General features: G+C 36.3%; 1 protein-coding gene across 1 annotated transcript in view; it reads left to right on the forward strand.

Moving 5' to 3' along the window:
• The window catches only part of CEP112 (centrosomal protein 112), a 311,127-nt gene that overhangs the window by 53,905 nt on the left and 238,729 nt on the right, over nucleotides 1-18,493 (forward strand). The window contains exons 9-12 of the mRNA XM_054573071.1: nucleotides 2,444-2,530; nucleotides 5,013-5,112; nucleotides 7,943-8,061; nucleotides 12,456-12,599. Of these exons, the coding sequence (XP_054429046.1) occupies nucleotides 2,444-2,530; nucleotides 5,013-5,112; nucleotides 7,943-8,061; nucleotides 12,456-12,599 (450 nt within the window). The remainder of the gene's footprint in view (nucleotides 1-2,443; nucleotides 2,531-5,012; nucleotides 5,113-7,942; nucleotides 8,062-12,455; nucleotides 12,600-18,493) is intronic.

Genomic DNA, 18,493 nt, shown 5'->3' on the forward strand with positions numbered 1-18,493 from the left:
GCTATGTTTTGTTTCCTGCTAAATTCAGTATCATATGTTAAACACATTTTACACATGCTTTCTCTTCGTGGCTGACCCTTGGCACGCGTGTCCCACCCGCGGCCTGTGGGCTGCACACAGCTCGGATTGGCTATGAATGCCGCCCAACACAAAATCATAAATTTACTTAAAAAATTACTTAGTTTTATACTAAGTTTTATTACTTAGATATGTACATTTTCTATATTAATGATCACAAACTTGGGACGTGCTCGACAATTTTAAAAGGTTATCAGAAAGGCCGCTGCATAATTAGGGTTATTATGTGAGGACTTTTTTGCTTCTCTGTAGTTATGGATATCACAAAAATTATGCATGGACCCTTTTTTTGCTCATCAGTTTTCATTAGTGTTTGTGTATTTAATGTGTGGCCCAAGACACTCTTCTTCCAGTGTGGCCCAGAGACACCAAAAGGTTGGACAGCCCTGCTTTAGAGCTTGGGTTTGTTCCCCAAAGTAGCTAACTTGCTGTCTTCATTCAGATTCTTGAGAGAGAGATCGCAAATGATTATTCTTTAGTTAATAATTACTTAGTATGTGTCAAGTGTTTATTCCTAATCTGGTCAACCAAGAGCGAGGTGGAGCAGGTGGGCGGAGGTGGGTTGGGTTATAACAGCACAGTTCTATGCTATTTAGGGCTGACCCTTAGAAGCTGAGGGTATGACAAATTCTTCTGAGGGTATTATGGAAAAATATGGTAATAAATTCTCCCATATCTTTCCAGTTTTGCCCTATTAGTTTTTACATTTGATTCCTTTTAACTACTCCCCCAAAATGCTCCTGTTACGGATCTTCACATGGACTTAGGTCACCCAGTCTGCTTTCCACTAAAATGGGGAGGAAGCATTCTGTGATTTAGAAGAGAGTGGAAACATTCCAAGTTTTTTCTTTTGAATATTAACTGGATGACTGCCTCCCTTTCCACCACTCATGACATTTAAAAGTCACGAGACTCCTAGATACAGAGCAGGATGGTAGCTCAGCGGGGTGGAGGGGAGCAAAAAGGACAAAGGGCTTATGGACGTGGACAACAGTGTGGTGTTTGTAGGGGGACGGCTGGGGCTAAATGGTGATGCAAATAAATGCAGTAAAATTAAACAATAATTGTAACAAAATTGAGAAATTCTCTAACCAGTGTTTTCCACAAATGGTATAGACTGATTTAAAAATTCATTTGTAAAATACTGGTACTGTAAAATGGACTGTAGTGAACAGTTACCACGGGCGGGGGGGACACCAAGAATCTGTGTTATGTTAATTTTTATGTGTAAAATTTTGAAATTTCATTTTGTATGTTGGTTTGATCAGACATGTTTACCTTGAGTTCAAATTCATTGTTTATTTGAAACAGTAATTAACAAATATGAAGTGTATTTTTAAAATGTTCAAGAAAATGTTTTGATAGTACATTTCTAATATTATAAAAATTTTCAGAAGGTTGTAGAGTAACATTTCTTGTATACATACTTTGTGCCAAAAGTACTGAGTAGAGTTACTTAGATGGTATCATTAAATATGTTTTACATTTCATAACGACAATTATCCTTAATTAGCAGAAGAGAGAATAGAATCTCAAAATAGTGACTTGCCCAAAATCACAGCAGTTAATACATAGTGGGATTAGAACTAGAGTTAGAAATGAGGTCTGTCAGATTCCAACATACATATTTGTTTAAGTAGTGAGGAATCAGGTGGTCAAATAATTTATATTTGAGATAACCAATTTTATGTCATTCTAGAAACCTGTCACAACTGTTCTTTTAGTTCTAAGTTACACTTATTATTATCAACAAGTATTGGCTATATTTTTGCTTACTTTTCTCCAAACATTGGTGGATTAGGTATTGGTTTAAGGAGGGTAGGAGTTAATGAGTGGTTGAAAGGAGATAAAGGCACTAACTGGAGAGAGTCAGGGTTTATGATTCCAGGAGAGAGATGTGTATTTATCAGTAATATGCCATATTTATGAACATTCATTCTCAAACTATCACACAGTAAAAAGTTTTTAAAGGAGCACATAGATCTAAGGAAAGCAAAAAGTAAAAAGGTTGAATAGGGACTTTTTCAAATAGAAAATAATAAATGCCAAAATAATGGATTTAGCAAAATAAAACTTTAAAGTGACTTTTTGGGGGGTGGGGTGAATAAAATTGATGAATCCATATTTAATAGTGTCAGTTTTACCTATCAAGTGAAATTTATTTTTAAGATTTTTAATTGTCTTAGAAGAAATCAAGGAATGAAAGGAATGTAACCAACATATTGGTATATGTATGTGATTTCTAGACCTTTGGTTATAGGATTAAAGTGGAAAATGATACTCTCTTTCATATAGGGAGTTATTTTAATTTGTGTATTTTTGCCAAAGAGAAAACATTAATACCTTTAAAATATTTTCCTTAAAGTTGGACATGAAAACCAAAATGATAGAAGCTAGATGTCATGAAGAGAAGCTTAAACTTCAACAGAAACATGATGCTGATGTTCAGAAGGTAGGGTATATACCATTTAATCTTTTATTAATATTGAGTGTTTGAAATATTGTAGGTCTTGTGATCATTTATCCATCTACCCACCTACCAATTCATCTTTCCACTTGTCGGTCTGTCACCAGTCCATCTGTCCCTCTGTCTGGCTGTCCAGCCATGGCTCCAGGCATCCATCCATTTGTTCATCCATTTATTTACATACTTATGATAGTTTGTTATAAATGTAATTTGCTAAATTAATATTCCAGCAAAACTTGGATCTTTAAACTTTATTTGCTAAACGTGCTTATGTAAATTCTTATAGCTTACATTACCTTTTAGTTCATTTGTAAATACTAAAGTGTGTTTTGGCCTAATATTTTTTCCTATTTTCTGGCAATTAAAATTCCCTTTTTAATTTGAAAAGAACTCTTAGACTTAGTTCTATTTGGTATATACTGCATACTAGCACTGACAATGTAGGCTCTTTTATTCATTATCTCATTGATACTTACACCTTCCGATGTTTCAGTCTGTATTTTTTAATAAAATTAGTTTTTCTTCTTACTGGGCATGACAAAAGTCATCAATTTATGGTTATCCTACATGGAGTTTGAATTGAAACTATGTTTTGGCAATGATTTAAAAAAATAGTGTTGTATATATCCAAATAGAAACTTGTCATTTTCTGTTTCAGAAAAGTAAGCTTATGATTTTGCTTCGCAAAACTAAGTGACAGAAATGGAGGCAGGGAGTGGAGGCCACAGCATCACATATCTAAGCTTTCTTAAAATCTAAAATATATGTTTATTAATATTTAGTCAGGTGAATATATGGCTCATCTTTCAAAGCAACAAGAAGGAAACCACTGACTGAAAATTAGAAAAAAATATTTAATCCTTTTTCTTCTCCTTTCCTCTTTCCCATTCAAATTTTAAAGACAAACATTACTTTCTAGTCTTACTAGAATTTTTACCTTAGTTTAAATTGGTTAGATAAAACAGTTCTCTATCATAAATATATTAGAGATTCAGTAATGTAATTACTGTTCAAATGAAATAGAATCTATTGATGTATAAATTAAAGGAATATGAAATATATTTGGAAAAATCATGGTACTAGAGTTTGAAATAGACTTTTTGGTATGTCTATTACAAAGATCTTTCCTAAGAGAAAGTTTTAATAATAAAATCCTTTCCTGACATTTATCTTTTTAAATAAATTTTGTGTGAAAAAGGAAAGCAATGCAATTAGTTTGGAATGCCAGGTAAAGTACAAATAAAGTCCTTGGCCTTATACCATATTTGTAAAGTATATTAATCATTTTGTTGCTTGTATGGCATTTCCTAAGTGTCAGGAATTGGGGATGAACAAAATTCAGTGTTTTATCTACTTGCCTTCATTCTTTTCCTTTTATGCTTCTTTATGGGATGCTAGGATCAACTAGCTCCTTATTTACCAACAATTCTTACAGGTGGGACTAACACAATGAAAGGTAAAGTAAAATGCTGGTAATAAAAGCACTAAGGAAAAATTGGTCAGACATTGGTGAATACACTTTTTTTACTTAGCTGACTTTGGGTATATAGGAAATATACCCCAAACATAAGTAAAGTGGATGTTTATATTCCTGCCTCAATTTTTTTTCGCACTTGGTTAGCACACTTTTTTTTTTTTCCTGATGACTAACTTTCCTGCATTTTGGTTATTTCTCTGTTTTTTGTTGGTTTTTATTATTTTTTTGAGTGTAAATGTTTTTAGAAGCACAGGGCTTGGCAAAAGTAGGTTTACAGTTGTTCATATGGAAGAAGACAAGTTATGATTATTGCAATAGATATAGTAAATCAAAAGAATGTCACTTACAACTGTAAACCTACTTTTGCCCACTTCTGTATATAACAATCATGATTAAATTTTTATTAAATGATTAATTTTAAAACTTCTGACACAATCTGAATTCATGATATAAAATATTCATGCAATTTTGACATATTTTGAGATGATTTTTCTCATTCACAGTAGCAGACCTAGATATAAAAGAAGCTTATTACCTCTCATCTTCCCATGTATCTGAGAATCCTTGTTATTGTGCACGAAAATGATCGGACACTAGTGGGAAGATTCAGAGATACGCGCATCTGAAGGTGTCCTATTCCAATGTGGTGGGGAGGTGAATTGTGCTCTCCCAATGTGTCAAGTTCTGATGGCTTCTCCCTGCTACTTTATGACAGTTTTATCTCAGAGTTACATGTTAGAGGATCACCTAATTTATTATTTATATTCTCCTGAAAGATTGATACATGAAAATTCAAAGCAGATAGCATAGCATATCTCAGTAATCACTTATTTTAACATATTTACTATTTTCTCAATGCACTATAATTTTTACATCTTTTATGGGATTAGCTGAGATAGACTTGCAAAAATTACTGAGCTCATTTTAAAAATTATGTGTTCTGTATATCAAACGGCATAGTATACTAAAACATTTTAAATTCATTTTCAGATTTTAGAAAGAAAGAATAGTGAAATAGAAGATTTGAAAACTTTATACAAAAAGAAACAAAATGAAATGGAGGAGACTATTACAAAACTTGAAAAGAAAGGTGATGTTGCATTGTTACCTAAATCTTATAATAATATTGTCATTTTATTTTAGTGGTTATGTAAAGTGAAATTTTATTTCTGACCTTTTTATAGTGTGAGATGGCAGTGTTTATATCGGTTTCCATCAGTGAGTGTGTTTATGTGAACTTTCATAGGCACAGAGAAGCACTGTGTGTGTGCGTGCGTGCGTGCGTGTGTGTGTGTGTGTTGGCACTGGTGGTTGGTTTGGTTAAGGAACTGGAAGAGCCTGCCACTGTTAGTTCCTCTTCTTAACTCTCTGCCTCCTTATTGGGCTGCCATAGGTCAGTCATAGAATTAGAATTTACTGACTTTCACAAGGAAGCCTAGGGAAATTATTCCTCTTGGCCTAATAAAGTTTATTACATTAAGAATCTCCTGTATGCCTGATAGTATATGCTAATATTTTGACTGACAGAACAAACATTTTAAAAGTATTCCCTATTTATGCTTTCACTATGAAAGAAAAGCGCATGTTCAAGTGTTAAATTAACTGTGATGATAGGTCAAAACATCTAAATGCAACAGGCAGCCATAAGAGTGTTGCAAACATTTTTGGAGAAAAGAACTTTAAAAATTTCAGAAACTGCAGTGGGAGTGCTGATATTGGTAAGTTTTGGGAAGGATGCTGCAAAACCATTAGCTGGAGTGCATGTCCTGTACATGAAGAGACAGATCGAAAAAGGTAAGACAGGTGATTTGGCATGACTTACGCATGACCTTGAATTTCAGATTTAGAAGTTCTAAGTTTACCCTGTAGATGCTGGGGAGACAGAAGATTTTTGAGAGGTGAGTTTTAGGACCTCAGGTTTCAGCAGGAGCAGCCCCGCGGCAGCGGGTGTGCCGCCGCGGTGAGGCTGACCCCGGTCTGCTCCAGCAGTGCGAGGCGGAACGGAGAGAGAGAGCGGGGGCGTCCCATTTGTCAGAAAACGGGCTGCAGTGCCAGGCCTGCTCTTCAGTGTCTGCCCTGTGACATCAGGAAGTCTCGGGGCCTAGGCTTACCCGTTATCAGTGGTGAGGGTGGAGTAAAGAATGCATGAAGTTCCTTCCAGCTCTGAGGCTTTATGACCCCTTGCCCCTGTAATTTTGCTTTTAAGGTGATAAGGGCCCAGAAAATCTGAATGGTGGAAGTGGGAGTAATGAAAATGAAACTGAAGAGGAGATTTTGAAGGATTTGGTGAATTATAAGCATATAGGCGATGAGTAAGAGGAAAGGAGAGACAAGGTTTCATATAGGGGTTTCCATATGGAACTTGCTGGTTCTGTCACCAGTCACCAAACCTGAGTGTATTTGAGAGAATGGTAAACACCCTTGAAATTTAGGATGGCAATTACATGTAGTTACCTAATGAAATAGGTATTTTTAAGTTTATTCCCAGCCTTAAATATTGGTTAGAAATTTGTTCAGGTTCTTTCTCCAAATATCAATGGCTTCAAAAATATTCTAAATTTATTCCTAGGGTTTTCTTTTTTACCCTTATTTAAACCAGGCAATTTAAATATGCCAAAGGTTTAAATTGTGAAGTAAAACACTATATGTATATGCTGAGGGCTAATATTAGGTTAACTTGGACTCTTCTTTCTCCCCTTATTTGTTACAAAGTTGAGATGTAAGTGTGAAAGAAATTTCTATGTAAATGTTTATACAAATTTTGCTATTTTTGAGGAATAATTGACATATATTGGTTTCAGATGTACAGCACAGTCACTTGATATTTGTATATATTGTGAAATGATGACCACAATAAATCCAATTAACATGTGTCACCATACATAGTTACAGAATTAAATTTTAGTATCTTGAAGTAAGTGAATAAGAACATATTCAATAAGCTAAGAAAATACTACATTTAAGCAAACATACGGCTGAACTTATTTTACCATCCAGATGACATGAATATATTAAAGAAATTTTTGCTTAAATCACTGACAGTTTAAATCATTTTAAAAGATTTTATTTAAAAGAAATTTTAAGGAATGATTTATAAGGAAAATATTTTATATAATTTAATGCATCTTTTGCTTTAGTAACATAAACCTTGGCAATGATTTTAGAGTGGCTAGGAACAGCCATACAGTGAAAAGAGGGGCTCCTTTACTCAGCACGCCCCTTTGTGAGCACTTGCCTGTGTGGCGCTGTTAGGCTCTATAGATGAAATGTTGAAATATCTTTCTCCTCAGGAAATGGGCAAGTAAACCATTATAACACACAATGTAATAAGTGGTTTAGTGGGGAAATGTATGAGGCTTCTTGGGCATGCAGAGGAGTTTCTTTCTGCCCGCTTTGTGCCCCCACAAGACGAGGGCTGTGTCGGTGAAGGGTTCACAAAAAAGGTGATACTTGAACTGAGACTAAGAATGAGTAGGAATTTTTCAGCAAGGGAGGGGGAAGGTCATTCATTCCAGGTAGATAAATGATCATATTTAGGCAGTAATGAATGAGGTTTTTGGCTTTGATCTTTTAGGTGATAGGAGTTGTAAAATTTGTTGTTAAGTCCAGAAGTAACATTACTGGATTTGCACTTGTAGAAAGGCCTTTTTAAAAGAAGAAGAGGGTCCCCTTGGGGAGGATGATACTGAGGCCAGCACATTGTTTCATTGTCTAGGGACGGAGTAATGGCAGATTCAACCAAGGCTGTGGTGGTAGAAATGGAGAAAAAGAGAGGAAGGAATAAGATATTTTGTAAGACAGAATTGAGAAGACTTTATAAAAAAATAGAATTATCTTAGTGGTGCACTATGTGTTTTATCATCAAGCTCTTCATGCGGTAGCTACAATTGGTTTAACTATGTTTTTATCATTTTTGACAGTTCAGACCCTTATACGTGATTGTCAAGTTATCAGGGAGACTAAAGAAAACCAGATTTCAGAGCTAAAAAAGATATGTGAACAAAGTACAGAATTTCTGAATAATGATTGGGAAAAAAAGGTAAGCTACATAAAAAAAGTTATTGAAAATATAAAGGTTTATGCTTCAAAGTAACATTTAATTATAAAAATAATCATAGAATATACAGAAAGGTATGAGCAAAGAAAATAAAGAAACAAAGTTTTAGACTATCTAGAAACAGCTACTATTTATGTTTTGGTATATTTTACTCTAGAAGTCTAATGGTTTATAAAATAGTTTTCATTTGGAAAACTTATTTTTTACTAATTCTTGAATTTAATTAATTTTCTGAATATTTTTGTCATAGCCAGTAGGTTTTAAGCAAAATTAGTAGGGAAAGAGCAGTAGGATAATCTTTGGAAATTGAACTTTTTAAAAATTTTGGATTTATGCCATTGAATCGTTTCTTTCCTGAAATTTCAGATAACTTAATAGTTATAGTATAAACTTGTTTTTGGTGTAAACAAAATCAATAATGGTTGGGTTGTTCTTGAAAGAGCATTTAATTTAATTAAGAAAAATATTTTCATATAATTTAGCAGGGCCAAGAGTAATGTAATAAAAATAGTTATTATGAACATGTCTTATCTAGTCATATAATACTTTCACTTAAGAGCCCTTTGCCAGTAGTTCAAATTACAACATATATTTAAAAGAAATTAAATATGTTTTTTCTTTTGAGGTATTCTATTATAAAGATCTTCGATTAACTCATACCAATATTCTATCAAGTAGTCTGGGTTCAAAATATTTCACTGAAAGAAACAAGTGCTTTCCCACACAGACATGTCCTGGTGATGGATGGCAGCTTCAGGACCAGTCTGGGAAGTGCACTGCAGATGTTAAGATGGGTATAGTTAGCTCTTCTCTAGCTTTAGTTTGTTAATTTCTCATATCTTGTTGTTTTCTATGAATTTGGCATATGTTTGTGCTTGCTACAGGTATTTTGTGTACCCAGCAGGCCCCATTCCCTGGTGCCTCATTTCCCAGTTTAAGTTGTCAGGGATTTGAAAAGTCTTCTGCCTTCTACTATATACAAGGGTACATTTTATTCTTTCAGCTAGATTAGTAAATCTTTCTTACAGTTACACAAAAATTAGTACATGTGAGAACATTGCAAATGTGGTTGAAGTTCTTTTTTGTGAAGTGAAATTGCATGTCAGTCTGGGCAGAGATGAAAACCTGGGGCAAGCAGGATTGGTACCAAAAACTAATAAGCAGATGATAGATTTATGCAATCATTCATTCAAAAATTATTAAGTATCTACGTAGACAAGGTGATACGATATATGTGTGTATATATTCTCTAACAGAAATTCCCATCTTTTATCTCTCAAATCCCAGTTATCCAACTACCTACTTAAGATCTCTCCTTGATCTAAATTCCAGCATTCTCCCCAAACTCCATCTTCTTCCTTTGTTACTAAAATCTCCTCCTCCTAGGGTTTTCCTTATTTCCCTCTTTCCTACGGTATTGCTACCTACCTGGCTGCTCACTCCTCTTTTTGCCTTACCTCTCACATCTAATCATTTGCTAAGTTCTGTTCCTTCTGCTTGTTTTGAATTTTATTCACCATTGTCCCTTCCCTAATTTCCCTTCCATCGCCAGTTGTCTAGATTTGCTCTAACTGGACTCTGCACCCACCTCTTCAGTCTGCGCCCCACGATACCACCGTATTGATGATCTTTCTAAAATACAAGTCTGGCTTGCCTGACCACTGTGCTTCTATCACAGCAGTGCTTCCCTGCTGCCCTTAGGGTTTCTCGGGCTCTGCATGGTTGAGACTGGTGATCTTCATGCCTCACCTTTTGTCACAATCCTGCCCCGTTCCTGGATGTTTGTACCAGCTGGGTAAAACTCTCCCCAGTTATCTCGTGGTACTATGCTCTTCCTAATCTGTGGGTGTTTTTGAAGAATTGAGTTATGATTCAGGCCCCATACAACTCACCTTCTTAAAATGTACAGTTGGGTGATTTTCAGTATATTCACAAAGCTGTGCCACCGTCACCGCTGCACGGCCCCCATCCCGAAGCTCTCCCGGAGCTCACCGACAGGCACCTCCTTAGAACAAGAGCACTCCTATCACCCAGGAAATTCCAAGGGACTATAGGGCTGTGTCAGGAACCAGGGTCAAAGACCAAATACTAGAACAAACGATGCTCCTAATGCCCTTTTCACTTAGGGAATTCCAAGGGTTTGGGGAGCATTGTACCAGGAACCTGGGGCAGAGACTAATATCTGTACCTGTACTGTTATTTCACAAATATATACCCAGTGGAATTTCTGGGTTATGTGGTTAATTCTAAATTTAACATTTCAAGGGACTGCCAGACTGTTTTCCAAAGTGGCTGCACCATTAACCTGTGAGCTTTTATAATACTTTTCCTTGTTTATGAGCAGATTCCTCATTCCTCTTGGGCTCCTTGGGCATGAGGCAACTACGCGGTCAAATATCCAGGGCAAAGACCAATGTGTAGGGTCCAGGGAAGGCCTTCAGTGCCCCTGTACCCCGTGCCAAACCCTACCTAAAGTATTTCCTAGGGAATTTACAGATCCCCTTCCTATGAGGGCCATGATGGCACCCTTGTGGTTTAATAAACCCTGGCAAGATTTGTACTTTGGTTTGCTGCTGTAACAGTGTATTGCTCAGGGGAATGTTTGCCCTTCAAAACCTCCAGACCATGTGACCTGGACTCCAGTCCACTGCTGGGTTTGGGAAAGCTCTCAGTGATGCAATGTGCTTGGTACATGGTAGAGATTAATACAGTTTGTTGCATGAATAAGTATTGTCATCTCCAAGTCAGAGTATTGGACCAGATACACCTGTTGGATTCTCAAATGGATCAGCCAAGTTACAGCATGCTTGTTTTAGACAGTGTTATTTTTACCCTGCTAGTCTCAACTGTGAACACCCTGGATTAGTTTTAAAGCCCTAGAGACACCCCTCCAACTTCTACAGGCACGTTCGCTTTATGAAGCAATTGTGGGATACATCTGAGAAACCACTATGTATTAATGGGCTACTAAGTAAAGTAAATTATTGGCAGTCAGTACACATATGTCCTAGGGCCTCTGAGAGACCCTAAGCATGAAGAAACCACTGCAACATAAATGTAATCACAGAATTCTATTGTGACTTATGTAGAGCCCTTTATCAGAGTCACCCCGCCTATTGGTCAACAGCTGTGAAGCAGCCCTGAAATGGAGGTGCTGAGGGCTCGCCTACCTTCATGTGTCAATTAAGTGACTGACTTGAATACGAGATATAACACCAGTTTAAAACCTATGCTTTGGCAAGATACAAATACGGCATAGTAGGAATCTGGGGGACCACTTATAAATAGTCAAAACTGCATACATTACATGTGAGAAACCGAAGGGTCTTTTGTATGGCTGTTCCTGAGCCATCCTCATTCTTCTTGTTCAGCTAGAAACTAGAAGAAAAGTTCTTGGGACCCTTACCAATAATTAGCATAATTATTGCCTGCGTTCTGCCTCCAGCTTCACCGTCTCTCAGGTTTTCCCTGTTCATTCAGCATCTTCCTAGTCAAATAGGAATCTATGTACACGTGTTGTATCCTTGTTCTCTCTCTCTTATTCATGAATGGGAAATCAGATATACCTTTTAAACTATTGGACTCCCGCCCTGCCCACCTATTGAGTGAGCCTGGGGCTGGATGCAGGAGATTGGAGTTAGGCTCAGAGTTCCACTCCCGTTCAGGTAAGTGAAGGAATGCCCACAAGGCTTCGAGCACAATCTTCAATTCCCTTTGGAAGCTGTCCATTGAACCTTGTTTTCTTTTCCTTAGTTACATGTTATTTAGATGTTTAGAGTGTAACCTTTAGAAAGACCTGTGTACCTGAGGACACATAGCATACAGCTCTGAAAGACTTCTTTCTCTATTTGATTTATAATGCCACCTTTGTGTCCACTTTTGTATAGATTATGGAGTGGATAAAAATAGTTTCTTGTTGAAGGAAGAGTGAACAAGAAAGGATTTTTAACATTACTCTTGTGCAAAATTTCATGCAAGTAATATGAAAATATAGATAGTGAGATAATATTCCTAATCAATAACAATATTACAAAGATTTCTATGTGATTTCAGGCTAATGCTAGTATTGTTTAGCTGAGACATTGTATTATCTGTCTGATTTATTTACTATTGCTACCAGATATGGATAATTCCCTTTAACATTTGTTGATCCATTAAAATTTCCAATTCAGGAAAATAAAGAAAAAGATAATTTCTTAATCATGCTCTTTATATGACATCTTCACTTTGAATGTTTACTTATGAGTTTTATATCTTTTATTGTTTGCAACATCATGTGAATAAATAGAAAGTTACAGGAAAACATTTTTCTGAATTGCAAAATAACCTATTTTATAATAGCGATGAAAGAGTCCATTTTTTATTTCACTGTGTAGCTCCACAATGCTGTAGCAGAAATGGAAAAGGAAAAGTTTGATCTTCAAAAGCGACACACTGAAAATATTCAAGAATTGCTGGAGGACACAAATGCACGTCTGAATAAAATGGAGGGAGAATACATGGCACAAACCCAGTCCACAGTACGTCTTTTTTCTCCTTTCTTGCCTATTTTAGAAACTACTCTCTTATTCACCACACCCCCGTGCTTTTCTGATGTATGCAGTGAATGAGTCAGTGTGATACAGGATTAGAAGAAATCACTTTACCTCCTCACTTGCTATAGGCTTATGTGTGACAGTGGACAGTCTCTTGAAGTAGCTGTGGGATTTCACTCTGGATTGCTTGATCCTCCCATTTTTTAAACCCCAAAAGCCTTTACAAATCTTTCTTCTTGTCTTCTCACTGACTTTCAGCCTAGAGATAATTTTCTTCTTTCTTTCTGTTTGTTTGTTTCATTCTCTTTAACTGAAGAGTTGATTGTTTTTCTGAAAGTATTTAATGCTAATGTGAAGGAAATCCAATGGGAAGATAGGAGTAGTGTGACCACTTTGAGACAGATTTTTCTGAGTAGGTTCATCTTCACTGAGGGAGCAGACACAGTTATCACATGGGTAAACCTCAAAAGTTCCCTTCCTGTGAGGATGTAGAAGCAGGTTCCCACAGCACAGGGCAGAGACCCGGAGAAATGGAGCCTCCCTGAGGAGCCGCCTCACAGAGCACCTGGTGGCAGTGGGTAGGTTGGAAGGAGGGAATGTCGTCAGCTTTTTGGAAGCCCATCTGACGTCCTAAAGCACGGAAGCGTGGACAGGTGGGCTGATGGCACGTGGGCCAGGGCTCCTCGTGTCCAAGGCAGTGCCCTTCATCAAGCTGGTTCCTAATGGTGATAGGACCTCGTGGAGTGGTAGAGCCTTGTATCCTGGGCATGAGTCCAGTCCTCGCTTACCACACAGCCCAACCTCACCTGGTGGGTCCAAGTATGTCCTCGAGTTTTAACCTGTGAAATCCAAACAAGAGTCGGTTACCCAGGCATATCTCAGAAGGAGTGAAAAAGTGGGGACCAGGATCCCCAGTGATGTGTATCTCGGGCTCTACGTGGAGAACAAACTGTGGGGGCCAGGAGAGGGAGCGAGGAGACCAATGAGGAGGCTGCTGTAGCGGCCCTGGTAGGAGAGGTGGCAGTTTGGACGTGGGTGTCAGTCTAGAGACGTGAACTGGCAAGCGATAACACAGATCAGCAAGACAGAGAAGGCTGAAGGTAGAGCAGGGTTAGTGGCGGTCAAATATCAAGAATTTATTTTCTGGATAATCAGCATAATGATGATATTCAAAGTCATGAACAAAAAACAAATTTATATCTGAAATACAATTTTGTCATCTCAATATCCACATTTAATTCACATTTGAATTAAACATAATAAGTAATTTTAAAGTTGAAATTTGTGGAAAATATTGATTGTCTAAAATGTTTACTCCATTGTTATATACTGTTAATTAAAAAATTTTAAGAGAGCATTGTCTTTCACAGCAGAGTTTTTAATTTTTATGAATTTGGGTTGTAAAGAAAAGTGATACTTAGGAGCCAAGAGGTCACTGTCAGAAAAACTTCATTCTATTTTTAATGAAAGTTGAATTTCAAAATTAGTATGCAGACCTTGTCATTAGATAATAGTAAATATAGAGAAAAAGGGACAGAGTCTGTCAGCAGGACTGAATTTAAGAATCATCAAAACTAGACAGATCTTGCTGAGCAGCTCCTGATTTAATAATTAAACAAGGGAGAGTTCAAGGCATGGCTGAAGATGAAAGACGAGACTGTCACTGAGAATTAGTCTCCTGGTTTTGTTGTTCTCCCAGGCTTTTTTTTTTTCCTTCTTCTGTTGAGTCTTGTTTCAGGGCATTTGTTGTAAGCAGACACTGGTATAGATTGTTAGATTTATGCCTTTTGGTATTGGCAGGGATTCTCTTGTGTGAAACTCTTAGTTAAACATGTAAACACTGGATTTTAAAAATATTAGAACTTACAGATATGAAAATTAAAGCAAAATTATTAGATGCTTGGGGAGGTGAAGACTGTAAAATATAGGGTTTAGAAGCACTGAAAGTCTGTGGTGGCTTTATTGAGATACTTGGCTTTATTAGTACAATTCTTTATCTTTTTCAGTATCATGAGTCCCGCTGGTAATTCTGTGAAGTCTATTCAGTCCTTGTCAGAATTATTTATGTATGTATGTGTATATGTATTTACAAGAGAGATTTGGGTTGGGGGAGAGAGAGGCATGGATTTGTTGTTCTACTTACTCATGCATTCATAGGTTGCTTCTTGTATGTGCCCTGACCAGGGGTTGAACCTGCAACCTTGGTGAATGGGGATGACACTCTAACCAACTGAGCTCCCTGGCCAGAGCCTACTGGATTTCGTCTCATGTTTTTCTCATGATTTGACTGGGGTTATGGGTTGAGGCTGTAAAATCACAGTGGTAAAGCGCTAATCTCACCACATCATATCAGGAGTACATATATACTATAATGACTTACCACTGTTGATGTTAACATTGATCACCTGGCTGAAGTAGTATGTGTTATATTTTCCACTATAAAGTTACTTTCTACTTTTCCATATTGTCCTCTCCGGAAGGAAGTTACTCTGTGCAGTCCACGCTTAAGAAGTGGGGAGTCCTGCTTTCCATACTTAGGGTATGAAATTTCTGCATAAGCTATTTGGAGTTTTTCTACTTGGGAGACTTATCTCTTCTCCCCTATTTATTAATTTATTCAATCATTTATTGATATCAGTATGGACTCATCGATAAATTTTATTTAGTACTCTGGGTTATATAATCCAATGCTAACTTTATTTTGCGACTCAAATTGTTCAGCTTTGAGCATTAAGAACTCTTTCACTGGGCTCTTGTAGCCCTTCGACATAATGCCCATCAATGTGGGTTATGTGGAGAATGGTATTAGAGACTGAGATCTGTGTGATAGGTGTGCTCATTACACTGGGGTGACATTTTTTTATGCCCTTTCACCTAACAAAGCAAGGGAGTATATGTGTATTATTAACCTGTCTATCTATGCGCATATATATAAACATTTTTATATGTCACCATCTATATCCACATTAAACTAAATATAATTTCTTACCAATGTCTATAACTCTAATCCATCGCCATATGGATTATTCTAGCCTTCTCCCTTCATATATGTAAACTCTCAATCCAGCATTGGAAACTTGGCTTCAACCGCCATCCATCAATTTATTTAATTGTTCAATTCCATTATACGTGTACACCAGGATCAGAGTTATGAACCCATACTCCCATGGGAACCAGCTTCGCCAACTAGAGGACAGTGTTTATGGTCTTAGAGACTCCACTCATTTCAAAATTGCTTAGGCCATCAGTTCCCCCCAGTCCTTTCAATGAGTTTTTTTCATGTATGTTTAATATATCCGGATTCTCTTGTTACAGTCTACATGTTTTTCCTGGGACCCCAAATTCCTAAGTGGTGTTTTAAAAATTGCAGGAAATCAGGTTAATTTTTTTTATGCTTTAAAATTACATGGAGTGTTTTTTGTTTTGTTTTTTTTTTTAATTTTATTTTAATTTATTTTTTCAAATACATGGGTTTTGACCAATACATCTTTTTTTAAAATTTTTTTTCTTTCTTTATTTATTTATCTTGTCATAAACCCATGATTATAGCATGATACATAATATTTGCACTGTCCTAAAAATCACCAGTGCTGCGCCCTGTTTATCCCTTGCCCCTCCCTAGAATCCCTGGCAGCCACTGATCTTTTGTATTGTATATAGTTTTGTGTTTTAAAAAATGTCATGTAGTTAGAATCATATAATAAATCACCTTTTCACACTGGCTTCTTTCATTAAACAATTTATACGTTTAAGATTTCGCCATATCTTTTGTGGCTTGGTAGCTCATTTCTTTTTATTGCCAAATATTCAGTTACATGGAGTTTATCCATTTACCTATTGAAGAAGTACATCTTTGGTTGCAGTTATGGATAAAGTTGTTCTAAATATTCACTTGCAAGTTTTTGCATGGACATAGTTTTCAAATAAATTGTGACTCAGAAATTTCAATACAGGAAGTACAAGCAAAGAAATAAGTGCATGTATGTACCATAAAACATGTATAAAAGTGTTCAGAGCAACATTATTTTTAACAGCCAAGCACTAAAACAATCCATTAATAAAATGGATATTATTTTACCTTTTTTACACAATGGAATATTGTATATAGCCTTGAGAAAGTTTAAACTGCTACATGCCATGACATGGACAAATTTCACAGACATGCAGTATGCATGAGGAAGCCTGATCCCAAAGATGCGCACTCTATGATTTCATTTATAGAAAGTTCAACAAAAGGCAAAGTTAATTTTTTGTGATGGAAATCAGAATAGTGGTTACCTTTGTGTAGAAGATGACCAATAAGGCTTCCGGGCGGCTGGTAATGTTTACATCTTATAAATGACTCATGGGTCTTTTCAATCTGTAAAAAATTATCAAAATATACTGTGAAGATTCATGCATCTCTTTATGTGTAGGTCATATTTCAAGAAAAAGTTTATGAAATCAGATAAATTGTTTTGTTCTTTTTGCCATAGGATTGGAACTTTGGATTCTAAATGGTTGCTGAATACTAACTAACCCTTTCTAATTTTTGACTCCCAGGATTTCCAAGTTTGTATATAAAACTCATACATTTCTTATTCTGTATTATTGGTTGTATAACTGAAGCCCCATCAGCTATTTTACAATTCCCTAGTATGTGCTGAAAATCATACTTCCTACCAAAATAATACCCTTTTCTAAACTTTCTCTTAATTCTCAATGTGCCAATTCTTTTGGCATATAGGTTTTGAACATAGAAGATTTATAATTTTTGCCACTTCTCATCTCCTTCATTTAGTATTTTACTTAATCATATTATTACTTCTCTGACAATTTTTCTTAGATCCGTCTCTTTCCCTTCTGTTTCCACAGCTACCGCTTGAGCGCAGGCCATTGTTGCCTCATTCCGGCACTCTTCGGCAACCTGCCAGCAGCTCTCCTTGTCTCCTCTTGTTCCATATCTCATATTTGCTATTTGCCCCATTTTCCCAGGACCAAGAACTTGAATTACTAATCCAATGCCTATTATAACTACTGCTTACAAGCCATGTCCATTCAAGAACTCCAATCTAGTCTTCCGAGTACTACCTTTGAGTTCACAATGTGGGAACATAGTCTCTGTACCCAAGGTAACCTGTTTGTCATTAACTGTACAGCTACTGTTCCTTCTCTGATCCTGTTGTTACAAACCCCTGAACCCCCCTTCCACGCTGTCTGCTGCAGCCTGAAAATATGGTTCTCCATCAGGATCCTTGTTTTCTGAATAACTTTATATCCCATTTTGAGGCCTCCACTATTTTATGTCTCCTCAGTTCTTTGTATTAAGCTTAGAAAAGATTATTTTGGCCACACGTTGTTGTCCTTAAGATATTTCACATATGTCTATAACCTTTCCCTTGACATTGTGTTTTAAATTCTTTCAAATTTCCTTTGTGCCTACTTTATCTTGTGTAAGACACAATGAGGGTTAAGAAAATGCTTTAAAAATAAATAATACAAATAAAATAATAAAAACAAATAAGTAATAATATGAATAATTATCATCATTTATTTGCTTCTTAAATCAGAAAGTTGTATGTATTTGTAAAAGTATTTGTTCAGTAAGTATAGATCTTGGTGCTGAGGCCTACTGATGTGATGGATTATATTAATTGAATTTCAGTTGTCGAGCCAGCTTGCATACCTGGGGGAGCTGTTCTTTTTATTTCTATTATTGATGATTTAATTGGGAGTACAATCTTCATACTTGTATGGTGCTAGAGTAAGAATTGTCATTGTAAACAGACAAGCATAATCTTTCTGAATTAAAAATATCATCCCATGATAACATTCAGGATAGACAGTTTAATTTATTCAAATGAGAGAAAGTTGAATGAGATTATTAATTGTTAGTCACT

Source organism: Pteronotus mesoamericanus, unplaced genomic scaffold (genome assembly GCF_021234165.1).
Source record: "Pteronotus mesoamericanus isolate MK-2021 breed Mesoamerican mustached bat unplaced genomic scaffold, CSHL_Meso_final contig_246, whole genome shotgun sequence".
Lineage (NCBI taxonomy): Eukaryota > Metazoa > Chordata > Mammalia > Chiroptera > Mormoopidae > Pteronotus > Pteronotus mesoamericanus.